This window comes from Musa acuminata, chromosome BXJ1-10, assembly GCF_036884655.1.
Source record: "Musa acuminata AAA Group cultivar baxijiao chromosome BXJ1-10, Cavendish_Baxijiao_AAA, whole genome shotgun sequence".
In the NCBI taxonomy this organism is placed as follows: domain Eukaryota; kingdom Viridiplantae; phylum Streptophyta; class Magnoliopsida; order Zingiberales; family Musaceae; genus Musa; species Musa acuminata.
In genome coordinates, this window is record NC_088336.1 from 20,724,302 (window position 1) to 20,750,901 (window position 26,600).

At 39.3% G+C, this 26,600-nt stretch overlaps 4 protein-coding genes and 1 non-coding gene across 6 annotated transcripts; 2 read left to right on the plus strand and 3 right to left on the minus strand.

Annotated features, from left to right (window-relative positions):
- Positions 1-1,374: 1,374 nt before the first annotated feature.
- LOC135594956 (transcription factor MYB36-like) lies at positions 1,375-2,526 on the minus strand. Its single transcript, XM_065085464.1, has 3 exons — positions 2,318-2,526; positions 2,094-2,223; positions 1,375-2,011 (listed from the first exon to the last, which is right to left on the minus strand). Exons 1-3 carry the CDS (start codon positions 2,451-2,453, stop codon positions 1,471-1,473), a joined length of 807 nt encoding a protein of 268 aa, XP_064941536.1. The 5' UTR covers positions 2,454-2,526; the 3' UTR covers positions 1,375-1,470.
- Positions 2,527-4,982: 2,456 nt separating this feature from the next.
- Positions 4,983-10,121, minus strand: LOC135595422 (uncharacterized). Its single transcript, XM_065086310.1, has 9 exons — positions 9,891-10,121; positions 9,316-9,448; positions 7,744-7,832; positions 7,539-7,674; positions 7,386-7,460; positions 7,099-7,220; positions 6,922-6,997; positions 5,529-5,588; positions 4,983-5,440 (listed from the first exon to the last, which is right to left on the minus strand). Exons 2-9 carry the CDS (start codon positions 9,427-9,429, stop codon positions 5,312-5,314), a joined length of 801 nt encoding a protein of 266 aa, XP_064942382.1. The 5' UTR covers positions 9,430-9,448; positions 9,891-10,121; the 3' UTR covers positions 4,983-5,311.
- Positions 10,122-17,525: 7,404 nt separating this feature from the next.
- On the plus strand, positions 17,526-21,263 carry LOC135595424 (acidic leucine-rich nuclear phosphoprotein 32-related protein-like). 2 transcript variants are annotated; one of them, XR_010480373.1, is made up of 3 exons: positions 17,526-18,216; positions 20,644-20,880; positions 20,997-21,261. XR_010480373.1 is itself a non-coding variant. In XM_065086312.1 (2 exons), the coding sequence occupies exons 1-2, from the start codon at positions 17,557-17,559 to the stop codon at positions 20,812-20,814; spliced, it is 831 nt and encodes a 276-aa protein (XP_064942384.1). In that variant the 5' UTR covers positions 17,526-17,556; the 3' UTR covers positions 20,815-21,263. The 2 variants fall into 2 exon arrangements, 1 of the variants encoding a protein (XP_064942384.1); XM_065086312.1 differs by having other exon boundaries at positions 20,644-21,263.
- Positions 21,264-21,636: 373 nt separating this feature from the next.
- LOC135595423 (uncharacterized) lies at positions 21,637-23,351 on the plus strand. Its single transcript, XM_065086311.1, has one exon. The coding sequence runs from the start codon at positions 21,665-21,667 to the stop codon at positions 23,090-23,092; it is 1,428 nt and encodes a 475-aa protein (XP_064942383.1). The 5' UTR covers positions 21,637-21,664; the 3' UTR covers positions 23,093-23,351.
- A 942-nt stretch (positions 23,352-24,293) lies between these two features.
- On the minus strand, positions 24,294-24,366 carry TRNAR-CCU (transfer RNA arginine (anticodon CCU)). The gene has a single exon. It is a non-coding gene; the product is annotated as a tRNA-Arg (tRNA).
- Between the last annotated feature and the right edge of the window lie 2,234 nt (positions 24,367-26,600).

The window sequence follows — 26,600 nt, forward strand, 5'->3', positions numbered from 1 at the left end:
GCTAACATTTGATTAAAGTTGTAGCTTTTCATGGACTTCTGGAACATAAACATTTGTTGTTATTGACTAAGCATTTGACTTCAAAATCAAGTAGAAATGCATGTTCTTGAGCTGCATCAAGTCATGTATAAAGTGGTTAGAGAAATGTTAGCAAATATTATATAGTTGAGCCTAATCTAGTAGATAATTCATGGATTCCTAACATGTTTTTGGTCATTTGAAGAAGGATATAAAGGAGAAAATGACTTGTTTGTGGCTGCTGGCTACCAAATTCAACAAGTTGGTATCAACTAATAAAAAGAAGAAGAATAAATGCTTTACTCCCCAGAAAATTTCATATTATAGGACTAAATCTAAGTCACATGAACATACACATGTTCTTTTGATTTCTTATAGTTTAGTTAGCTTATCTAGATTCTAGACTTTAACTTTCATATTATCTACAACTTCTTTGAAGGAGTTCTTTGAATACCTATCAGAGTTACATTTTATACAGTCAATCTTGCTATGTCTAATGTTGAATTAAACATGAACTGAGTTTATGATTTTATTATTTTGCAATAGTCATGAGAATCTAAATTGAAGGTAGACTAATTGAGATAGTAGTGACAATGAATAACAATATGGTATATATGACATCTGAATGACACATATCTCTGACAGAAATTTGCTTGACAAATGAAAAAAGAAATAACTTTTGTAGAATTTGTTCTCAAGTTAAGTAAGCTCAGAATAGTTTTCTCTGTCACTGTGTAAACTTGAGTTTGTGAATCATACATACTGAATGGTAGTTCTTGGAAGCCTAAATGGAAGCCTAGAAGAATGAACCATCACATATATGATTGGACTTGGTTACTCTTTCTGTTCTTTTCTGGAAAACATAAGTAGTTAAAAGTAGTAGGCAAATGGCTAAAGTTTCAGTTGGATGATCTTATAAGTAAACATTTCTTGGATAATTCAAAAGTTTGTAATCTTGATGTGTAAGACAGAGAAAATAAAAGCATGACATATGAATCCATAGAACATTGACATTGGAGCTTCTTGTATGTTCACAGAAACAAAGGAAAGAAATAAATACATACCTATGAGATCTTTGTCCAAGGATTGGCATGCAGGAGATCAGTGTGAGGACTCCCCTATTATCTACCTTGGTTGAAAATACAAAGTTCTCAAAGACCTTCATCACATATTAGTTTCTTTTAGGTGTAGCCATCATCATATGGAACAGATCCCACCATGGTTGAAGTACAACAAGAAATGAACTTTAGGAGAGGAAAGGCAGTTTGGAGTTGTAGATTAGCTAAGAGTTGCTATATACACTAATCATGCAATCAAGAGAATTCAGAGAGATAGAAGGGAAGAATGGACCGAGAATTAAAATGAGAAGAATCACAAACCAAACATCTCTATACGAAAGAGTGAGTTCTTTAGGGTTCATCCAATTAGAAACATACAACACCTGCGCAAGTTCTACAGATCCACAGAAGTGCCCAGTTGCACTGGCTCTTCCAGCGGTGGGAGCTGTTGCATCCCATGAACCACACATAGCAAAGGGCTTACCTGATTCCAGTTCATGCCGGCCGACGCACTGCCTCCGTTCATCTCGTTAAAGCAATCCAATCCTTCTAACTTTACCGAGTTGAACTGGAACATCTCATCGAGCTCAGTCAAAAAGCCTGTAGGACTCTGATAACCTTCATAGCATGAGACGCTCTGCGGCGGAGGGGCCACCGGGGTTGCAGAACCCTCGCAGACTGGACGGAGCGGTGGATACGACAGCGCCGGCTGCTGAGCCCAGTAACAATCGCTCTGGGAGACACCGGTGCTGATGATGCCGAGATCTCCAGTGCCGTGGTCGATGTTATCTTGCTCGGGGCGAGTGATCCTGTGGGTATGCCGTCGACGGTCGTCACACTGCTTGCCGAAGAGCTTCTTCTTCAGCCTCGTGTTCCAGTGGTTCTTGACATCGTTGTCGGTCCTTCCTGGCAATTGCGCAGCGATGACAGACCACCTGCGCTTCCCAACAAAACCAAACATCAGAGAAGCATCGATGCTGTGTTGGTGGATTCCACAAGTTATGTCAGACGGATCACCTGCTCCCGATGCTGATATACAGTCGACATATGATGTTATCTTCTTCCTCAGAGAACCCTCCGTGCCTTATGTTGGGCCGGAGGTAGTTCAACCACCGGAGGCGGCAGCTCTTACCGCACCGCTTGAGGCCTATTTCGTACAACAAACAACACACACGCACACAAACAAGTGGAAGACTGGCTGCAAAAGTTGGATCCACGGCGGGTGATATAGCAAGACATACCGATCTTTTGGGGGAGCGTGATCCAGTTGCCGCCGGTGCCGTGCTGCTCGATGTGGGACTTGAGCTTCTCGTCCTCTTCGGGCGACCACGGCCCTCGCTTCACGTTGGCTTTGTCGCAGCAAGGGGCGCGTCCCATGGTGCCTGTGCCTGCCCCGATCTTTGCAGCTGGTGAAGAGGGCGAAGCATGCGGTGATCGATAGCCGTCGTTAGACTTAGTAAACGTGGAGACAATTAAATAAGACGTTGAATGATTTCTTCCTGCTTGTCTTTATTGGTCGCGAATCTCTTCATGTAACCATCACCGCTTTGGCCCACCACTAATTCCCATCTGTATTATATATATATATATATATATATATATATATATATATATATATATATATATATATATATATATATATATATATATATATATATATATATATATATATATATATATATATATATTCTCCCTGAAAATTCAAAAAATTAGTGATATTGAAACTCCAACAAACTAATATACTCTTCATATTATATTATATTATATTCTTCTTAAATTCGTAATTTTTGGGTTTATTTTTATAAATTTAAGTCTAAAGAAAGAAAAGCCAAATAATCAATGAAAATATAAGGGACATTTGAGGTACTTAAAATGTTAATATATGATAATATATATTAATATATCTAATTCAAATTGTTCTCTACTTTCATTTTTTTTGTGTATATAAAAGCATTAATCTTCTTTTAACTATGAGTTTTTTTTAATATTCGCCTCCAATCAAAATTCGACATGCGGTATCTCAATTAGTAGAAAATGATAAAAAGGTTTTAATCGATGCGCCTATCACATTAGTAAATTCTGAATAATATATATTTTTTGAATATTATGTGTTGCACAAAAAATTCTCCATAACCACAAACAACTAAGGGGTACTATTTATAAGGGCATAATTAGGTATGATAATTAAGGTCAGATCTCTCTCTTTCTGACTCACATAACCATAAACATTTTGACTATGATAATTAAGAGAGCAAAATGTTAATCATAATGAAATGCAATTTAGTCCATTAATGAGTGGAAAAGTCAAAATGTTGCTTGGCAATTGAACTATGGACTTGAATCTATGTTTTTTCTGTGGGTGTGCTTAATTTACATGCTGTTCATAAGATTAAGAGATGATTCAGAATACATAAATATCGATGTGTACGTTCAAGAAATATCCTTCGGCGGCGGCTACGTAGAAGAAGAAGCACCCAACATTAATGTTCAAACACAGCTAGCGGAGCATGTGATCATTCATGCATACTACAAAATAATGGAAGAGGAGGAAGGGTTTGAAGACTTTTGTCTAACCTTGAAAGCAAACATATGCTCAAACAAAAGACCAGCCAAAAGAAAAATATCGAGGATAGAGAACGTGAGAAAGATCAAATGTGATACTCGGGGGAGAATGGTACAAGAAGATGGATGGCTGAATATAAGTTGACCATGATTGGCCCTATTCAGAAAAGGTTACAGCAGCAAACAAAGTGACTGAATTTTCTGACAGAGGAGTTTTGTTTTTACCTTCAAAGCAAACATTTGCACAAACATATTGGAGATAGTGATCATGAAGAGGATTGGATGTACCACTTGAGAAGAATCCTACGAAACGATGGATAGGAATGGGGTGCAGCTGCAAACGAGTGACTGAATAGTTGGAAGACTTTTGTTTTACCTTGGAAGCAAACATTTGCACAAGCAAAGACCAGCCAAAAGAAACAAATCGAGGACAGTGATCGAATAGATAATTTATTATATTGCGCTTTCATTTTTTATTATAATAAAACTCATGTGGAAGGAAGAGAAGGAGGTGAAGGTGGAGAGGGAGACGAAGTGATAGAAAGTAGGGGTTGATCAAAATGATTCGTTAGTCTAAATGGGTTTTAAAATATTTAAAAATGAGAATAAAATTAGTATTTATGAAAAAAAAATATATGCTAATCTACCAAAATTACCTCTCAATGCTGCAACAAAGTGAGTTTAGTGTGATTCGATAAAATGCGTTATTCTCTTGTGAGCCATTAATTATGATCAACTGTGAGTGAGTTTTGTGTGAGATTATTAATCTGAAACATATAAGATAGATAATACGTTATTGTCATCTGCGTTGCCGTTTAGAAATACTAAAAGTCGAGCAAACAAAAAGGGCTTACGTTTCGCTCATTGATTACTGACTGATTTCTTGTCGTATGTATCCTTCTCTACTTTCTAGTCTTTGTTTACTGTTCCAACCTTCTTTAGCATTTGATAGATGAGACTGTGCACCAGATTACTATACTCGAGGTTGATGGGTGTGAAGGTGAGGACAGACAGCTTTACAATGATTCTTAAGGTACTTTACGTTCGTGCATGACACAGGAGAATAGAGAGATGAATGAATATCTACCAAATTCATTAACAATTAGACAATTAGATTTCACAGTGCCAAGATTTATTTCCATCTTTAGATGGGTTGTGAAGGGCATTTAACACGAACCTGCCCTTTGGCAGAGCCTTCGATGACCAGAAAACTTGGATGTTTGATGACCTGCACAAGCTCACAGGAACTATAATACCATCAACTGTTCTTCCTCAGTCCAGCAAGAAATGGAAACAGGAAGGATTAGGAGCTATACAGCAAGCTAAACTGACAGATGCACACGATTAGAGATGCAAGCTTCTGCTTAGAACCAAATTTCACGAGTCATGTACATGATTGATTCCATGAGCCAAAACCTCACGACACAAAGAACAACATGATGCATAACATGAACCATGTGACTATCCATGTGAAGATATACCAGGTTAAGAATCTCATGTATGCTAACTGAGCTGAAACTGAAAAAGATACAATCCGAATTCCCTTGCTAGTTAGCTTGTCATTTTCCTTTCTTTCGCCTTGCCTAAACCTTTGTACTTTACAAGAGAACTTACAAGGATCTACCGTTGTAGGTGTGAACTTCAGTAACATATGAACATCAGAATTTCAACTCTCACTGCCGCTTGGCTAGCATTTTCTTGAGCCCTTTTAGAATCTTTCCAAACCACATCATGTTCATGGCAAACAATACTATGGGCACCAGAAAACTGAGGAGGTATCCAAAGGTATGCATCTGCCGAATCTGTCACACACAAGTGGAGAGCATGAAAGCATTAGTTGAAAAAGATCATGTTTGTATATGATTGTGCAAGGAATCGTTAGAAAAATACCTGATTGTAGTGCAAATAGATGTGGTAAAACAAGTACAGAAACAAAAATATTCTAGCAATCTGCAAAATGATAAATCACTTTTAGAATACTATATCCTAACCAGTATAAATTGCAATAGCCATGTAAAAAAGATAGCAGAATTTGGGAAAAAAAATCAAAATAAACGAGCAGACCAACTAGGATCACCACAGTGGAAGAGAGACAATGTACTTCCAAATTTAACACGGTAGCACCATTTTAAAATTTTAAAGTCCATCTGTCACGGACTTAGCTAGTTTTGCCTAAGTCGTGCAGCACCTTTGCGTGTCCGTCCGCAAAGGTCAGCCTCCCCGAAACCTCCCACGGTCCCTTAGGACCCACAAAAGAGAGAACGAATTACAGAAAACACCTCATTCGGGATCCACAAGCAAACATTTCTGAAAACACTTCATAGACAATGCAAATTATAAATAGACTTTACAAACTCTGAGCAGTTGCACAACAAAAGGGTCAAAATGGTCAAATTGGTCTGTAATGGACCATTTTGACCCTTTGTTGTGCAACTGTTCAGAACTTGTAAAGTCTGTTTGTAATTTGCATTATCTATGAAGTGTTTCCTAGAATGTTTGCTTGTGGATCCCGAGTGAGGCATTTTCTTTCACCCGTTTTCTCTTTTGTGGGTCTTAAGGGACCATGGGAGGCTTCGGGGAGGCCGACCTTTGCGGACAGACACGCAAGGGTGCCGTACAACTTAGGCAAAACCAGTTAAGTCCGTGACAGATGTGTCTATGACTATTCTCGTTCTGTTTTCATAATGGAGCTGACTTCCTGTTACAATGAAGAAAAGATAGTAAAAATAGATTGCTGCATTAGCTTCATGGACCTAACGTTTTTAACCTTATACTAGGCTTGTAGCTCTAGGCTCACAAATACAAATTTATAACTCAGCGAATGTCTACACTTTGCTACCTCCATCCGTATGCAATCAAACCACATTGTTAGTCAATCTATTTCTTTTAAGTAAGTATATTTTATTCATCCGATTTCTAGATTCTGTTTGAGGTGCCAGTTCATGATCTCGAATGAAAACTTGAGAAAACGTCATTGCATCTAATTTCTGTTGTTCTCATACTTCTCACAATTATACATTAGTCCTATAGCAGACACACATGCATACCAATCAAACCTGCCTAGAAGCCCTAATATGCAGGTCCAACCACTTTTGGGGCCCCATTAAAAAAAAATGGGACCCAACTAATCAAAAGAGGTGTGTCCTTGATCAGTAGATCATAGGTATAAAGATAGAACCTTACACATGATCATAGGTAGATCATGTGTTTCCTACACATGTACACATCTGTCATGTGTCATCAGCATTTATATTAAAACTCACTTCAATAAGGAACTACTTACAAGCCATGCGAAGAACATAGCAACACCATTAACAAGATATGCACTAGATCTTTTCATTCCAGCAGTGTCAAGAAACCTTACAAGGAAAAAGGAAGAAAAGAAGTTAATAAGCCAAACATCTAAATATCCTCGGGCCATATCAATGTTGAAGTACTTCAATAACGTCCGGAAAGATACCATCTTAAATTAATCCCAGGGGTGGTTGTCTCAGAGATGAGGACCATGTATGTGTATAGCTGTCCTTCCCCAGACAACATAGAGTAAGATATAGAAATTATAGATAGCACATGATGGAGAACCTGAAAAAGTATGTCACATTTAGATGGTGAATATAACCTCTATGATAACCAATTCATTTCTTTCATATGAAATATGTGAAGAAACAAGCTAAGTTTTGTTCTGTAAAAGTGTTTAAATGAAGAGGAAGATGAGCACTTAAATGAAGCTTTCGCATGACTACTCACGTATTCCATTCCACCAAGGGAAGGATAAAGCCAAAATATCATTGCAAGGTCAGTCATGAAATACCCCACAGATACCTGTCCAATTTATAATACTTCACAAATCATGCAGTAAAGACAAATACATAATGATTAGCGATTGTTAAGAATTCTTACCCCCAATGTAAAAGTAGAAAGATTAGAATTTCTGAATGTAACCAGGCCCTCAATGCTATCGGAAAATAGATCCGAGAAGAATACCAAATATAATGACATAAGTGTGATAAAAACGGCATGAGCATTGGACATTCCCCTGCAAAAGTGGTTCAAATTGACATAAAAGTTAACAAGAAAATAATATTACAAGCTTATGATCTCTCACCTGTTGTTCCACTCAATCCGTTGGATCTTTGTAAGTGAAGCATACCCCTTGAAGTAAAAAGAACTAATCAACTGTGTAAAATCATATGCCTAAGCAAATGATGGCAGTCAGTAAGTAGACAATCAAAGATGACTACAACAACAACAAAGCCGTGAGGTCCTAACTCAAAGATGACTAATTCCAGTACTACGACCTTATGAAAAATAAAAAAGAAGCAAAACAAACAGTGAAAACTATCCATCAACTATAAGCACAAAGGATGACATAGCATCAGAGTCAGCTTCACATGTACATAAGTACATGAGATAGTCTATGATTGAAAGACAAACATAGAGTAATCAGAGGAAAAATGAGATCGATATAATTATTCATGACATCCTATATAAGTTCCAATACAGAATTTGTGACAAAACCATAGCCCATTTAGTAGCTTTCTCTAGCAGTGTCTCAAATTGTTCACCGCAACTTATATCCAATTTTTTGAAAATTTCTGCTCCTATCTTCCCTTTCCATGAAAAAAAGGCCTACCTCATACCAGGCTTACAACAGCCTGTCTTCGTATAGGGTAAAACCAAAATCTGTTTTGACCTCCACGACACACAATTGTGTGCATACAAAGGCAGATACAAATAGGTACATATGTAACATGAGAGGCACACACGTAAGCAAGTTAAATATACATGCATATGGATGCTGGGGTCCATTTAAAACTTATTTGATTGGTCATTTCAGGTAATTTAAAATTGTCATAGCTTACGACAAGAATTTGTCTCAGAAGTTTTGGATGTATTGGCCAATATGCCATGTTCAACCAGGTATACCACTTTCGAGTTAGGGTAGGGTAGTCACCCTGTAATAGGCATAGGCCCATTCTTGGGATTCAAAATGCTAGGCAACTACTGGGTCATTTAAATTATCTTAAACCGTCTTAAACTAAGGACTGATTTGGTCCTAACTTAAAAGAAAAGTTTTGGTGCTTTACACTTGTAATTCAATCACTACGAACAACACTAGCTCTAGGGTTATGCAGGAGAAGAAGAGAGGCAGCAGTGCATTTGCAAAACCTGGTGTTTTTTCAGCATATGACAAAACAGGGCAAACATTGATCCTTATCAGGATCCACTGAAACATATTTATACATCCATTTACTTATCCACTATTGAAAGTGTTACATCCTGAGATACTATATCTAAAATAATATACATTTTAGGCCATAGGGTTTCTAGTGACATGGAAAACTAAGTATAGAATTTGCACCTTCCTATTATTACCTATGATTCAGTATTCTATTGCAATGATGACTGAGAAAGAACAGCTAGTTGGTATTGACTGGCCATTCCAACTTTAGTTCATGGCAATCGGGGCATCTAAAATGATTGAACGCTAAGTCCTACATGAAAACCTGCACAATCTGCTAATAGTATGTGTCAGGTTACCTCTAGAATTGTCATTCCAGTTCCTCCTTTTTCTCCTTCTCTACAATCAGTGAGCTCAATTTACAGCAATGCATTTTTACCACTAACCATAACTGCCAAGAATTCAAAGACCAGATAAGAATGAGGTCGGACATACCATTTTACACATAAAAATGCCTCCAAGCACAGAGGTATACCGGACAAATGGATCCGCTAGCAAATAGTCTTTAACCAGTATCTCAGCCTGGTACCTATAGGATTTCATTGCCATAGCTGAAAGCCTTGAGAACCTGCGCCGAAAAATATATCTTGAAATATTTAGCTTTTGCAAAAAGAAAGCAATCTTTAACAACAGAAGGTGAGAAAGAAGTCGAAAATTTTCTTCTATTTGAGGCAGATGGATTATTCAGAAGATCGTGTTAAAGATTCCATTTTGTTAGGTTAGCCTAAAATTCCCGTGATAGGTGAAGCTCAGTGACGGCAAAGAAAATGAATGCAACGGTAGCACGCAGATATCCAAGAATTGGTTGTTAAAGAACATAACAACGAAGACAGATGCAAGCATGAACCAAGCTCCGCAAGCAATCAGCACGCACATCCACGGATTTGGACGGCCACGATAGAAAAGAGAAAGATGAGAAGAAAGGGATCAAGCATGAGCAGAATCTTGCAACGATGGAGCGGATCATGACTACCACAAAAGAATAACCTAAGAGGAGAACGAAGGAGTACCGAAACGCAAGTGCGACCACGAGCAATGGCGGAAGAGGCCGCCGGCCGGAATCAGTCGGAGAAACCCGACGAAATCAAGAAGATTTCGTTAATTTATAAGGGAGGAGGAGAAGAAGGAGGCCATCGATGCAAAGATCGTCGAGAGCGATCAGGGCGAGAGAGATCGGAGAGGGAGCGAGTAATAAAAGAAGGGGTTTGGGTTGGAGACGTTGGTGGGATCCGAATGGACGGACGACGCTTCCCGTGGCATAACAGGAGCGGTTGATCATATATATATAGGGAAAATCCACAAGTGAGATTTATAAATCAATATAATATTTATTTTCCTTTTTAGATATAAATATATAATCCTCAGAGTGTGTTACAATTATTCTCACGCCTTATTTATATTTTATTTGGAAATTTTCCCTTAAGAAATATTCACACGTGAATTACCTTTTTTTAGTTTTTCTTGTTCCATTCCAATGTCACACCTTTTTTTTCCCCCATAATGTCACTTTTTTCTGAATATATTTATAAATTATTCTTCCACTTATTTAGATTTTCTTAGGTTTATTTGATAATATTGTATATATATATTATCATACAAATATGAGCTATTTCTATTTTATCCTTTAAAATATAAGTTTAATATGAATGCATGAGTCAGTTGAGTAAAGACTTTAATGAATTTAGGTTTGTTACTCATCTTTGCCAAATCTATCATCTTGCATACACATCACTATGATAAATCTTAATTAGCTAATTATCATTTGATTATTAGTGAACTAAGCAATTTTAATCCTTTTAAAAATTTATTATGATTATAAAAATATGAGGGATTTTTGTAAATACATATCTCGCTTACTCAAATTTATGAAATATAGTTTAGTAATGATTATGAGCTTTCTATTTGATAATAAGATATTATTTATATATATATAATGAAATAAATCAATAATTATTCCACGATGGGGATCGCGAGGGATTTGTGACTGCAGGTGGACCCCAAAAAAGTAGTAATATGTCCCAATGCAAGCACACACTATTCACGAGGAATTGTTTGTCATGGAGTGGACATTACTTCATTCAAAACATAACTCGACGTGTTATTTCTTTTACTCCACCCACATGATCCTAAATATGTTCTTATAATAATATTAATACTTAAATGGCCATAACAAATACGTCATTTCAATAGAAATACATTATAGATTATGAGTAATGTTTGACTTTGTTGATATGACTTTGTTGAAATAGCTAATCATTTTCTTTCAAAATTACACCATACAGTAGCCTTGAATTGCATAATCTAGAAAATATTTTTAGGGGCGAAAATGTTGTTTATTTGTTGATTTCATTAAAAACAAAAAGGAAACCTAAGCTTGTTGGCTTCCATTCATTCTTAGAAGTATAATTTCTCCTCCTTCAGCAAACATAGCCTTTGAATTATAATGTTGTTTACTTTTTTTTTTTTTTTTTTGTGGTATCCCTCCAAATTTAATGATTTTCATATTTAACAATATATATATATATATATATATATGTTATTGTAGATAATAATTCATTAGTTGATTGTTATCACAATGTTGATGAAACACCAATTAACATTAATATTCAGCTAATTGAATTGTTTGTTTCAACCCATCCTTATCAGCTCCAATTCTCTAATTCTTTCAATATTTAATATATTTTTTAAACTATTTATGTCCTTCCAAAATAAAAGTATACAGTAAAAATAGAATATAAAAATATAAAGAGAAAAGCACCATAAGAAAGTGGAAAACATAATTAAGAAAAAGGGATAAGAACCTTAGATATTCAAAAAAAATTATATCTTTAACATAAATTAACTATTTCTAATCATGATTAATTATGGTTAACCCAAATTAATTGGGATAGATGCTACTGGAAATCAAATATGTGGAGATGTAAATATGTTTTATTTTTTTTTTGTAAGAAAGAGAGATGTAAATATTGAGAGAGAGAGAGAGAGAGAGAGAGGAGTTGGAATTGGAGCAAATGCCTCATTATTACACCCACCTACTCCTTCCTAAACCTATATTCATATCAGATTACACCATTATTATTTTAGCTTCATTAATGATTTATATGTATGCCTGGACCACAGAGATATTCTTCAGCTAAGTAGTTGATGATCTTTGGCTAAGTATCAATGCATTAATTATTCATGGAATTGATCTAAAGAAAGATACTCAAAGAGTGGGGAGGTGCCTTGTGAAGTTTGTCAACAAGGATGGAAATTAGGATAAATATAGTTGTTGCTTGTTTTTGTATGTCTTAGTATAAGTATGTCAACAACAACAATTGTGTGTCTTAGTATCCATGTAGTTGTTGCTTGCAAGTAACATCAACCTCAAAAAAGCATGACTCTCCTTATTGATTACAAAGTTTTTGTATGCAATTTTTGTAGACTGATTTTTTTTTTCATCCAAAAAAAATTATTTCAGAAGAGAAGTTATATCATGGCACATTGGACTTTCTTTTGAAATTATTATTCCTAAAAAATAATAAACAAGAATACTTTTTCATGTTTAGAAATATGATTAGTACACTTTAGCTATGGCATTAGATTAAAATATGTGTAATATCTGTAATGGAAGTATAGTCATATTTCATGCATTAGTTTCTGAAATTATTGTTTTGGAAATTTAGAACAGAAAGAGAGAAAAACACATGATCTGCCACAAAAGTGGGGGGGGGGAAATGCTTTAATCTAATATGATTCTGAAAGAAATGATGGCTACAAGGATCTTAAACAGTGAGTCCTCAATGCTTGTGGTAACTTAGTCCCACTTAATGTACTTGAACTATTTATTGAGCAGACATGAAGGACAAGTGCATGTGAAAGGAGAACTATTCTAGGCCATAAAGTGTTCAATTATGAGGTTCTCAGTGTTTTAGAACAAATGAGGTGACTTTATCTCAAGACAGAGAGAGAGACATCACATCACAAATAGGTGGGGGTAGGCTTCAAGGCCTGCCCAATGAATTCTGTGGTTTGCTGTTGTTCATTTTTCATTGTCACATCCTATGGCAATTCTATGGACAACAAATATAGATGGCAATGCTATGGGTAAAAACAGAAATGAAGTGTTCTCAGGAGCTAAGGATTATAACTGGGTTATGAGGATGGAGTTGTCTCTTACTTGCCAGTCTTATCTGCAAGTAACCATCTGCGTACCAAAAGAAAAGTAGGGTAGAATGGCAAGAGGAATTAGAACTAATGAATCAACAAGAAAGATGCCTGTGACCATGGCATTTATTTGGGCAATAAATAGTTGCTTAAGAACATTTCATAATCTAACTGCTCTCTGCTTATTATACACATAGGCAAGGAGAGAGAATAACAAGATCAATTGACTGTACAATTGTAAGGTTGAGGAAGAGTTGTAATGATAAATAAGATTTTTTTCTTTGTGGTTAACTATTTTTCTCTAGACACCATTTATTTATTAGAGTCTATACCAATTTAATCTAAAATATTATACATGTTGAATTATGGATCAAACTTAATGTATATAATCTAACTTTTTGAATTACCAATATAATCTAATACGAGAGTAAAAATCGATCGGAGTCCGAGTTGATATTAGAGTCGATAATAATTTAATTCAAAATCTTAAGCTTATTGAGTTATGAACCAAACCTAAATTTATAATTGGACTCTTTTAAATTTTACTATTATGGAATAAATTTTAGTCTTTTATTTTAGTATGTTGTTCTCCAATATCAATGTTTCCTAACACTATGTTAATATTCTATAGACGTAATGGGAAAATAGTAGCTGGACTCTCATTTCTTGCCTTGCCTAACAAATGAAGAAGCCCCACTGAGAGACACAGCAGAAGCTTCAGCTTCAGCTTCAGCTTTAGATGAATCAGTAAGGTAAGAAGAGACTGTGAGTTGCCCTTCACTTGGGAGGAAATGAATGCAGTAGGTGAGGGACTTGCAGTTGTGCGCGTTCCTGTGACTTAAAGCTTGGTCACATCCACCTGCAGCTTCGTTGAATCGAGCACTGCAGACCGACTCCTCTCTTCTCAACCACCAGCATCAATGGCAGAAACAATGACTCATCATACACAGTGGGAGAAGCATTGAAGTCATTTGGCTAACAAGAACTGTTTGTCAAATGATTTAGTTCCAATCAATTTGTGTGATCACATACTTGATGTTGGATGTAGTTAGTGTTACAAGCAAGATCATGACATTGAAAACCCATGCAATGCTTTTCATCTACTAACCCATGTAGTTAGGAGATGAAAAGCATGCAGAATTAAGGTATACGACTGCTGTCACCATCTCATACAGCGAAATCACAATGACAAAACAAGAGCTTAAATCCCTAAAATATTTATTTCTAATAAATAAAAAAAGTACATCTTTTGTAAGCCTCATTAAGACCATTAACATAAACTGGATTGCTAACTAAGATATCCCACATTAAATGGGTTATGTCCCCTCGGACCGCATTTGAATGAGAACAATTCATAAGAATATTATTTAAGTGATACGTAGTTTCTTCGAAATATATGTTGGGTTCGAGGCACTGTAACATGAATTCGGAACCTACCATTCCCACTCTAACATCAAACGCATGAGGTTTAGTAATATGTGCTGCAACTTTGAAGGTGTCGCAGCGTGCGTCCTTTAGGTTGGACACTATTTCGAGGTTCTGGAGTGTCGTGGGGAGAGTATCGTTGATAGCGAGTTGCCTAATTTGGTCTTAAGACGAAGGTAAAGGGCATCCAAGGTGATAGGGCGCATTTTGGTCGCACACCCTTTGACAACAACCCACGACCGCGATAGCATCGACGGAGATTTCAGAGATGCTGTGGTGGACCATGTCAGCCCAACACCTCGGACCAACTAACTCAACTACCTTCCGCACGATGGTCGTGCAAGGCATGCCTCCGAAAAGCTCGGGACGATGCCGTTGGGTACGAAGCCGCCCCGAAAAACTTGAGACGACGTTGTCGGGTATGAAGCCACCCCGGAAAACTCGTGGCGATGCCATCGGGTACGAAGCCACCCTTAAAAAGCTCGAAACAATATCGCTCGGTGCCATCCTGCACACTACGACCAACGACCGCAGAAGAGGTATGGGCCAGTCGCCTAAGAGAGTCGACGATCATTAATGAACAAAGTACAATCGACTCCCATGTACAAGTATAAGAGGCTATCGCCTGGTCGACGCCAAGGGGACCTTTTCAGGATAATACTTTCCTTAATTTAACTCCACTCTAACTTAAGCTTCGAAGAGGTCGAGTTGGAAAAACTCCCTCCCGACCTCGACCTAAGTGCAAGGGCTGGCGACGTAGAAGCAGGTGGTGACCTTCTCGATTCAACCTGACTCGACGTCCTCCTCGGCCACCAAAGTTCTCATGCGAGCAACCTTGGACATTCGGAATAGAATCAAGTCATGCCGACTCCTCGACTACGACGTAAAGGTGACGAATACAAGAAATCCTCGTTGCAATCCTAGGAGACGTTTGGTACGATATTAAGGTGTCCAAAATAATCTTCGAGTGACTTCAAAGTATCCATGATGATCCTAAGATTGGGCTGAGGTGGAATCCATGGTGGATTCCTACACAAAGGTAAGTCCGGAGAGAGTTTCTTGATCCGATTCCTTCAACATTTAAATTAGTTTCTCGAGTGGTACTGAGTGTAAGAGGCTTTCTTGGAGAGAGGTTTGACCCTTGGACTGATATTGGGGTCGACTTTTATACTTGACCGATCAAGGGAATCATTTGTAACGATTTCAACGTCCTACCTTTTGACATTTTGTCCATTAAGATGACATATTCGAACGATCTCTGATGGACTATCGTCTATGAAGATTGATAGAGGGGACAGACTCGAACTGGGCGGTCCAAACAACCTCTCCCACATCATCGCATAGTAGGAGGGATGACTCGGCCCTTTTTTTATAGAGATATAGTTTAGTAACTTTTGAGATGACATCTCCAAGAACACCAAATACCACGGATATTACTCATTTGTTGCTAAGAGCCACACAGCATACTAAAGTTTGTCAACCGTTTCAACCCTTAGGTAGGCAACTCGAGGGTGTCATGACAATCTTCAATGTCTTGTTCTTGTAAACTTACCTTCCACGGAAAGACAGTGACTCTGGAAGATACATATCAGTGGCTTTCGGAGCTTCTCACACCTGCAAATGCCGAAGATTGCACGAGGATGCAGAAAGTGCTTGAATCTCAATCCGGAAAAGCAACTCTGTGCGGAAACTGTTGGATCCTCGTAACTCCAGATGATACGTAGACGATGCCCTTGAAGAAGGATGATGACATTGCCAACGTGCATGCCGCCGCCCACCACCCCCTCTTCTCTCAGGATGGCGAAGCAATCTTCTTCTTCTTCTTCTTCTTCTCGTGGTTCCACAGAATCTATCATCTCCTTTCGGAGACCCAGCGGAGACCCCTCCTCACCAGGAAATCCAACCTGTGTACCTTCTCATGATTCTTAGTGCTCCTTCAAGTGACTTCTATGCTCTTTAGGGAAGATCTAATTGCTTGCTTAACGATACCACATGCAAAACTGATCCAGAGAATTAATATATGACAGTGCTTATCATTGTCTTTGTTCCTTGTTTTCTTTATACATACAACAATTTGCACTGTAGTTGTCGATGTGCTGCAATATATGAACATTTATAGGGAGATCAACAGACCTGCTCATTGGTTGCTTAATGGAGCAAGGTTGACCAAGTCAAGCTGGATTTGGATGGGCAACTGTCTACACGTTGAACTCTTGCTTGTTTGATGCAAAGCCTAATCTTGCACTCGTTTCATCTTGTGATGCTTCATTTTACTGTGTGCAGTTCCTGCACTGCAAGTGATAAAGTCAACAGCTATGTTTGACATTAGATATTAGACATTGAGCATTGATATACTTAATAATTATCTAATTATTTTGCTTTTTTTTAAAGAACAAGTCAAAGGAAGTATCATTAATTTGTTCATGCTCAAGGTGAATAAAAATCTCCCTTTTAAAACAAGTTTGGGAAGTCTAAGCATTAAAACATTATTGGATGAAATAACTCAACCCATTTTTATATTTTATTAGTTTTCTTTGTCGAGGGAGAGGAGGAGAAAACTCCAAAATCAAAAAAGAAACTTAGATATCAATAAATAAAATATATATCAAAAAATCAATGTAAGATTTAGATTTAATGTGGTTCACAACTTCCTACCTAAATCTATGAAAAATTAATTTTTATTATCATTAAAAAATAATATGATGAATCACTCTTTATTTATTTTTTTCTCCCCTCTCTAATACCCTACAAAGAAAGCACACACACATATATATATATATATATATATATATATATATATATATATATATATATATATATATATATATATATATATATAAGACTCAAGCTCTAATTTTTAAGATATTTTTTCTTTTACAATGACTCAATCTCATTCTAGGATTTATCATATTTTTAGGATATTGACTTCGGGAATCATAAAATACTTATGAATTTTAATTTAACTTATCCGAATCTCGAGCCGGTTCATCAATTTTGTCGACCGAACCGACCGGTTCGGTTCTATGAATTTGTACTCTCTTGTTTTCCCGCAAAACCCTCGAATAGGGCTTGAGGTTTAGGTGTCTGACTCCGTTCCGTACAGCGATGACCGAAGCGTGGGAGCGTGCCGTAGCGGCGGCGCTGAAGGGGAGATCGGAGCCGCCGCGGGCCCTCACGCTCGATTGCGCCGTGAAGTGCCCCAGCGGCCGCCTCCCGCCGTCGTCCTTCTTTGAGGGGAGGCTCGCCGCACTGGAGCACCTTTCCGTCGCCAACGTTCGTCTCTCCTCCCTCGAGGGCTTTCCCTGCCTTCCGGCTCTCCGCCGGCTCGTCCTCTCCGACAACCGCATCGTCGGCGGGCTCCACGCCCTGGTCGATGCCCGGCTTGACGCCCTCCGCGACCTCGACCTCTCTAACAACCGCATCGCGTCGGTCGAGGACCTCGCCCCGCTTGCGAAGCTCCGGCTGGAGTCGCTGGACCTATATGAGTGCCCGGTGACCAGGATCGAGGGATACCGATCCAAAGTTTTCGGCTTGTTCGGATCTCTGAAGTATTTGGATAAGGCAGACGCCAATGGGAATGAGCGGACGGAGACTGACGATGAGGAGGAGGAAGATGAAGAGGAAGAAGAGGGTGATGATGAGGAGGATGAAGACGGCGAAATTGTAGACGAGGAAGAAGAAGAAGAAGGCGACGATGGAGATGAAGAAGGAGAAAAATCAGATGAGGACGAGGAGGACGAAGGAGATGAGCAGAATGGAATCGAGGTAAGTTGATGCTTTGTTTTTTATGCATTCTGATGTGATACAATGAAATTTTCTTGTTTGTTGTTGTTGTGCTGTATATTAGAGATCAATGTGAAGCAGTGGTTTCTGCAAACTCTAAGCTTCTAAAAATTTGGAGCATGGATATGCGCAAAAATATGTTTTTTGCGCAATATTCTTTTCCCCACATAGATATATAAATCTTAAGGATGGCTGTATAAGTGATGCCCCCAAGAATTAGTTTTTCTTCTATAAATGTCTGCAAATATCTGTTGCTTTCATGCTACATTCCCTGACAGATCCTTCAGGATGAGTATTTATGAGCTTCGAATCTGTCGTTATGGCTACGACACTACCATATCCCATTGCAGTGCAATCCTTTATGTTATTTCTCCTTTCAGGAATCAGTACCAAGTTGCAACAGTGATGCTTGTCAGCATACCAGTGACACCAGTGATAGGGCAAGTGCGTCAGGAGGGTATTCTCCAAGGTTACAACAGCGAGAGGTGGTTCAAATGTCAGGAGGATTGGATGCCACTGGGGAAATTATGGCCATTAGTTGGTGATGAATGACAGAAGAATAAGGAGATACAAAGGGATAGAATCATGCAGAGAGATAGTGGGATTAAGGTTTGTTGATACTAAATTAGTGTGGGACTTGAATGGGCCAACACTACATTGTAGGTTGGGTAGGGCCCCCTGACGCTTGAATTTGATCTCAGTCCAAATTTGAGTCAGTTTAAGCTCAAGGGGCCTAACAAAGTATCTCAACCGAAGCCCACCAATTGAGCTTGGTTTGGTTTTGGATTTACCTGTCTAAGTTGCACTGGCTATTGATTGTGTTGGGCATGATTAATGGGTGTGGGTGGTTGTCGGAGTATCAGATCCTTTTACATTTTGCATGAATTGTGCCAGTACCCTTGTTGCGTTGCCATGAGTATCTAAAGGTTAAATGAGGGTTTCAGAAGGGAAGCACTACTACAGGGTGTTTGAATTTTGATCCCTTGTAGAACTGCATGTCTTGTTGGGATCTGTTGAATAAATTACAGTATTCATGCATGGTTGGTAGTCAATTGAAGCCGAAGGTTATGAAGAGTATAAGCAGATCCAGTTGAGTTTTCAGTGAAATTTGAAAGCACAGAGGCAGTGATTGAAATAGAGTTGAGCTGGTAGGCTTGGAGTAAAGATTAACCATGAGACTCATAGGATTTAAGTTCAGATTTTGAGGGCTGAGGGTACAGTAGTGAGTAGAAGAAGAGAGAAGAATGGAGGAAAAACACAAGACCAGCAGCCTCATGGTCAAATCCTTTATTTTCACCAAAAACATGGCACAGGCCATGCTCTTTTGGCCAGTCTTAGGATTACCACAATCCTGTTAGCCTTTACCTTTAGGTCCTTATTCTGAAACAACAGAAGAAATACTATAAAACTTCTTAAACTTTCACTCAATCGAAACTATGAACTAATATAGCCATAGCAATTAGATGACAAGACAAACTTGTGGCCTGTGTATGTAACCACAAATTTCCAAACCAATTGATAACCCATCATATGGACTAAATTGGTTGGCTAAAATCAGGTTCCTAATTGACTCAATTTGGACAAGTTACCTACCTAAACCTATCTTAAACCTATTAATCTTATTCTACTTTGCATAGGATAGTGGGCCAGGTAGTCTGTCTTGTTTGAAATGTTCTCAAATCTCGAGCACATAACTGCGACAGGAACAATTAAGATTTTTTTTTTCTTTTTTTGGTGTCTGTTTGTGTCAATTGTGCTTAAATTCTAAAAATTTGCTGGTGAGATAAAGTTTATGCAAATTCAGTGGCAAACTAGCGAAACAGTAAGGATTAAGAAACAGTAAGGATGTCATGACACTTGAACCAGACAAGCTTAAAAAGTACGAGGGCGGGGTGAATCCATTTAGCTGACCTCAGAGACTAGGGTGAAGATGAATTGTAATTCTTTTGATTTATTTGGCCAAGTTTATCACTGCTTCTAAATGCACAGTTTCTTGTATTAATGTGGTTTTTGGCATTCATTTTACCAGTTTCAACAGAGATGTCCTTCGCCTAATAGGTTCGATATGCAAAACATTCACTTAGCCTCTGGCATCTCTCTGCCAGATTAATGCTTATATTGTGTGGTTCGCTATCGTAGTTTGTTCTCTTATCTAATGTTCTTGTGATTACTATTCCACCAGGTTGCAATAGTATGCTGCTGCTCCTTATTTATTACTTGTGCTCATCTTTGGTCTGATGTTTTTTCTATCATAAGTTCATTTGTTAGATGTTTCCTATGTGCATCTGCATAATTATAATAAATGTAAAGACCAACCCAGCAAACCGAAAGGATATACTCTCACGGCACGTATGGGAATTCGGCACACTGCTGTTTTGCTTTTCCTAATTCTAAAATTCTTAATCCCAGGATGAGGGCAACAATGGAACAGCCAATGCAGAGCATAATAATAAAAATGCAAATGGAGGAAGCAAAAATGGCCCCGGTGGTGAGCATGATCAGGTGAAGCATCAAAACAATGGTGTCCTTCAACATAAATCTTCCAGGAAGAGGGAGAGGGAGAGGGAAGATGACCCATGAAAAATTATGTGAACCTGTGGCTGCTGCAAAAATGGAGAGTATCTACCGAGATGAGGTTTTTGAGAGGTTCATTGACAAAGTTATGATTTTGTTAAGCATCACTAATATTAAATTTAATTGACAGAATTGTTGTTCTATAATTATTATTAGTCTTTCCTGGCTTCGTATTCTTCTTTATTCAGTATGGCGCTGTAACGTGGACACCGAGGACGATGAGCGGATCAACTCATGACCTGCATAAGAACTTGCAAGACGAGCTTGTTGGCTTTTGGAGTACTCCATGTCACAGCCACATCATATGAAATATATTCTAGTAGGTAACAATGTATGTCATCTACCATACATATTATGTTTTGAGCAATACCTTTGTATTCGTAACGTAATATAAAGCCTCTGTTTGCTTCTTCCAAAGAGACCCTTCTAATATGTATTAATTAGTATTGAACATTGAACATTAATTAGTATTAGCAGTACGTTATCCTGTTATTTACTTTTGATATTAGTAATCCTAATACATAATTATCATAAATAAAGGGTTGATGTTACGGTATACGCTATATAGGTCCATTTTTGTACATTACCTAAAATTACAATCCCGATATGGCAATAGAATATATAAATATGTTTATGTATATATATATACATATGTATATGTATATATATATACATATGTATATGTATATATATATAATTATTATAAATATAGATAATTTTAGATAAATGTAAGAAAAGGAATGCAGACCGAGTTGAGGTATGATGACCGGTTAAAACCTAAGGCGTAATGGTCACGATGGTTAGTATACAAGATAAGAGAAGGTGGATTCCTAATACCCGCCCGCTTCCACTAGGCATGACTTCTTCGTTAAGCGATCGAAAGGAAGCAGGGCGAAGACCAGCACGACTCGGGAGAGCCATGGAGTCTTCTTCCCAACTTTTACTTCCCGATCGCCCCGAAGGCGACGACGATCACCACGCCGATACCGATGATGGCGACAACGACGCCGCAGACAAACGCGCCGCCGAGGCGGCAGAGTCCTACGACGACGTCCAATACCTCGTCCGCCGCAACCGAGCGGCCGCCCGCAAGCGCCTCCTCGCCCGGATCAAACTCATCCACAACGAGATCCACAAGCCCCTCGCCGACGCCGTCCGCGACCACGCCCTCTTCCTTCTTCCCGCCAGTTCCATCCTCCGCCTCCGCGCCGTCTCCCGCTCCTGGGCCCGTCACGTCTCCTCCCCCATCTTCGCCCATACCCAGTCTCGCTCCCACCGCTCCATCGCCGGCGTCTTCTTCGGATCGTCCGTCGACGCCTCCGTCGCCTATGTGCCTTTCCCCCCGGCCGCCGCCCACGTCCTCCCCGACCCCACCCTCTCCTTCTTCCCCGTCTCTCCCATCGCAGTCTGCTCCTCCTCCAACGGACTCCTCCTCTGCTACGCCCCCTCCTCCTGCGACTTCTTCGTGTGCAACCCGGCTACCGCCGCCTGGGCCGCCGTCCCCCGCCCGCCCCACAACCCCGGTCCCGAACCCGCCGCCGTCCTCATCTTCGTCCCCGGCGTCTACAACTTTCGCTCTGACTACACCATCGTGATCGGCTTCAGGATCATCGGGGCCAGTTCGGGAATCTTCGGATTCCAGACCTTCTCGTCGTCGGCCGGCGGCTGGTGGACCTCCAACGAGGTGTGCGCGGCGGAGTGCCTGCTCCCGGACTCCGGCATCGCCGGCGGCGGCGTGGCATACTGGCGGACGACGATGCTCACGGTGGTCGGGTACGACCCGGCGAAGGACAGTGTCCGAATGGTGCATTGGCCAATGAATTACGCGGTAGAGGTTCGGTGGGAGATCGGCCAGATGGGCGACGGCGGTCGGCTGTTCTGCACCGCCGTGACCGAGGAGGTGGTGCAGGTCCACAAGCTGCTGCCAAAGTCCGACCAGTGGGCACTGGTGGCATCCATGGACTTGAAGAAAAGATGGAACACAAATTCGGAGGAGGAGGAGGAGGAGGTGGTGGAGGAGGAGGCGTGGGAGGTAGAGGCGGGTGGCCAGTTGGTGTTCAAGAAGCGGCCATGGCCCATGAGGTTCCAGGGCGGCGAACTGGAGGTTCTGCTTTGGGTGGAGGGAAGAGTGGTGGGCGTTAACTTGGCGACCAAGCGGGTGCGCGTGGCGGCGGCGTTTGGCTGGCCCACCTGGGACGACGTCCGCGGTGCCAAGTACGTGCCCTACATCAGCACCCTCGCTCCGGTGCCACCCCCCGCCGCTGCTGCGTTAACCTCCTCTTAAGCTATCTTCTTCTTGGCACCAATAAAGAAGAGTAATTGATCTCTGTCCTTGCTATCTTCTTCTTCCATAGCTTTACTCGACCATGAACTGCAACTTGCTCTGCTTCTGCTTGCAATGGAGTGTGTGCACAGAACATCCTAAGCTCTAGTAGCACTAGTACGCAATTCTACTGATGAAAGACTTCAACCGGCTGTTGCTTTACAACCACTGCTTCTATGAAGCTTTTTGCCGCTTCTAATGATAATTATTATTATGTTTAGATCATGTGGTTTAACCATCTTTGTTGTTTATCCCTTAAATATAGATTCCCATTAAAAGATACACACTCGATTATTTGGTTCACTTTATCTCTTTCATATGAGTTCCATCTGCAGTGAGAGGTTGAAATCTTCTATTGGTATTGCATGTTAGGATCAATATTTTTGTTTTTATTATTTTTTTACTAATTTATGAAATTCTATGAGAATTTCTAGAAATTAGGGGAAGAAAACTCAAGAATCTCTAGTGCTAATAGTACATTTTATTATCATTAATCGCCTCATTTGTTTCAATAATAATTTGATTTTGTTATTGCTTAGCCAAATTTTTTCTCTTTTTCATGACTAATTTTTGTCAAGTCATTCATATGTTTAAGTTTTGGTTCACATTATATCTATATAAAAGAGATCTAACTCTTTTTCTAGTGTTTTAAGAAGTTCTTCTTCGACATTTCTATTCATATGTCTTCATCTTAGGATAATAATTACTTGGTTTTGGATTATGATTTTCAAAATAATTTTCTTTTCATATTTCTTAAATTATTTATTTAAATATGTTAAATAATTAATTTATAATAACGAATATGATAGTATGTATGCAATGAGTATCAGACCACAATAACGCTCTAAAGACTTTCTAATGATTTTTAATTCCTGAGATTATTTTTTTTATTGGTTTCAAGGTTTTCTCTTCCTCTCATAGTGTATCATTTCAAGCATTTCAACATAAACTTGTATTCTTCCCATAAGAAAAATCTTGAAAAGTGTGACAAAATGATCCAAAATTTGTATTGCAATAAGTTATAAAGAATTTTTATAATATGATCGCAGTAATTAACGGCTCTTAGACTTCATCAAACATAATGAGTTGTTTTCTCATGAAAATAAATGATCTCAGTGATAAATTTAAAGATGATGATATAATATAAATACAAAAATATAATCGCGCCAGGTAGGGGTCGAACCTACGACTTTCTGCTTAGGAAACAGACGCTCTATCCACTGAGCTACAGGCGCTTTATGTCTCAGGTTCCGTTAATATTCTAATTATATTATAAAAAACGAAATCTTTCAATGATCATAAATTAATGGAGGCCATTTCATCACCAACAACTCTTAAATTATTTATCATATTATAGATAATAAATATGGAATATTTTTACTCAATCAATCTCCATCTATTTTTTCCAAAGTGAAAAAGAAGTCTAGTGGGAGAATCTCTCTAATAATACTATAAAGTAAAATAATAAATACAAGTAATTCTTCATACCATAAAGAAATTAATATATCTCATAAATTTTATCTTTAATTGAATGATGATATTATCTCATTATAAAAGATCTTTAGATGTTTTCTTGAATTTATTTAAATTATTATACCTATTCCGAATCTCTACTCATTTAAGTATCGAAGGATCGAGAATACCCTCAGCTAAATGTTATACCTATGAATAGCCCGAAAGTTGAATCTTTAAAATCCATAATAAAATAATATTAGGTGAGCCAAAAACATTAAAAACTTTCGCTACTCTTAATCTTTGAAGGTTGATATATCATCAACCTCAAGAATGTAGGTGGGGATCATCTCACATCACCTCGGTAAGTTTGCGGAGAACCAACCCAACCACGGCAAAATGCTCCAAACGTACCCCAATCTCGGGTCAAACCTTGGTCAACGAAACATTTTGACCAAGTCAACGAACGTGTAAGCAGTGCCAATCTCACATTGGACGATATGAATCATTGACTCAAGTGGTGACCGCACTGTGTATAGCTTCATTGACTCCACATAGATCTTAATTCCTAATTGTTGGAACAAAAAGCACCATAAGTTTGCAATCAAGTACTGATAAGAAATCCAATTGGAGACGACTAAGCTTATGGAAGTCAAGTTTATAATAAGACAACTTAGGTCTAATGAATGTTTATGGACTGTACTACTAATAATAGAGTATGTCTCAAGATTATTTATCACTAATCATTTAAAAATATTCATGTATGATATAAAAATGTGATGAACTAAAAAGAAAAATCTCCCATCGCTAAAGACTAAAAGAGCATTAGGCATGCCAAATCTTGAGAGCAATAATTTGGTTGGTGTCACCACAAAAACATAACATAACAAGTGAGTGTTGTCAATAGATCTCCTCCACTCACCAGCCATATCAAATCCAAGAGCTAAATGGCAGCATCAGTGGCCATATCTTCTCCAACCCTAAATCCTTTGACCAGACTCCCACTTTGACCACCACCACCACCAAAAGCCTGCAGCATTAGCTTTCTAGCTTAGGTTTGTGGATTCACCATAATGAGCAGTGACAGGGGGGGTCAAAGAAGATTCGCATGCGAGAAACGAGGATTTGTAGGGCCCCATGCACCACTCATCTACCCATCATTTGACCCGCCTTTGCGGAGCTCCTCTTGTCTCTGAATTAATGTCTATGTTGTCGCGGGAAACAACTGTATGCCGTGGCTTCGGGGTCGACGCGGTTTGATTCGGGTCCGAATGCGCGGGGATCCGGCGCGGCACTCCTCGAGACAGCTGGGGTGGCCGGTCACAGTGGTTCGGATGGGATGTAGCGTGGGGGTGAAGCCTCGCCGTGGCGCCTGGAAGGTGCGACCTCGCCTTCGTTCCTGCACACAGGTCGGGTCAGAAGCTCGGCCCGACCCCTCCGACGATCAAGTCAGATGATGTGGAAGAGAGTTTTTCCAGTAAAGAAGTCTCCTCCCCTTTCGTTTAGAACTCGGGGGTATTTATAGGGTAGTTTAGCGTTACCTGATGTGCTTGCCTGCGGGTAGTTTAGCGTTACCTGATGTGCCTGCCTGCGGAAGGCAGGATCGTACCTCTGATGGCGTCTGACACTGCTATTGACGTTGCGTGGAGAACCGAACTGTCGCAGGGTATAGGCGAGGGTCAATCGTTGTCCTCCCCTGTCGTGGTCAAGCGCGCGGGGTCGGAAGTCGTTGCCTGAGAGCGGATGACGTCAGCGCGTGTCGAGTCAGCGTTATTACCCTCCTCGTTGGGCAGAGTGGTGCCTAGGTGAGGCCGACGTCGTGACACGTCATGCCGTCATTATTACCCATATCATATGTAGTCGAACCTATGTAGTATTCCGGTCTCACATTCTCACGAGCCACATTCACATGGGGTCAGGTCCAGGTGTTGCGCCTCGATCGCCACCGACGCGAGTATGGAAGTGCGGGGTCCAGTGCCTGTCGACCAATGCGACACCAGGTGGGGTGTCGGTCGAT

What these genes read in the sequence shown, in the direction of transcription:
- LOC135595424 (XM_065086312.1), top strand. Translation starts at nt 17,557, where the DNA reads ATGACCGAAGCGTGGGAGCGTGCCGTAGCGGCGGCGCTGAAGGGGAGA. An exon ending in ATGAGCAGAATGGAATCGAG is followed by an intron (nt 18,217 to 20,643) that starts GTAAGTTGATGC and finishes TCTTAATCCCAG; the next exon opens with GATGAGGGCAACAATGGAAC.
- LOC135595423 (XM_065086311.1), top strand. Translation starts at nt 21,665, where the DNA reads ATGACTTCTTCGTTAAGCGATCGAAAGGAAGCAGGGCGAAGACCAGCA.
- LOC135595422 (XM_065086310.1), bottom strand. Translation starts at nt 9,429, where the DNA reads ATGGCAATGAAATCCTATAGGTACCAGGCTGAGATACTGGTTAAAGAC. An exon ending in CCCTTGGTGGAATGGAATAC is followed by an intron (nt 7,221 to 7,385) that starts GTGAGTAGTCAT and finishes ATACTTTTTCAG; the next exon opens with GTTCTCCATCATGTGCTATC. An exon ending in CTATGTTCTTCGCATGGCTT is followed by an intron (nt 5,589 to 6,921) that starts GTAAGTAGTTCC and finishes ATCATTTTGCAG; the next exon opens with ATTGCTAGAATATTTTTGTT.
- LOC135594956 (XM_065085464.1), bottom strand. Translation starts at nt 2,453, where the DNA reads ATGGGACGCGCCCCTTGCTGCGACAAAGCCAACGTGAAGCGAGGGCCG. An exon ending in CACGCTCCCCCAAAAGATCG is followed by an intron (nt 2,224 to 2,317) that starts GTATGTCTTGCT and finishes TGTACGAAATAG; the next exon opens with GCCTCAAGCGGTGCGGTAAG. An exon ending in TATATCAGCATCGGGAGCAG is followed by an intron (nt 2,012 to 2,093) that starts GTGATCCGTCTG and finishes TGGGAAGCGCAG; the next exon opens with GTGGTCTGTCATCGCTGCGC.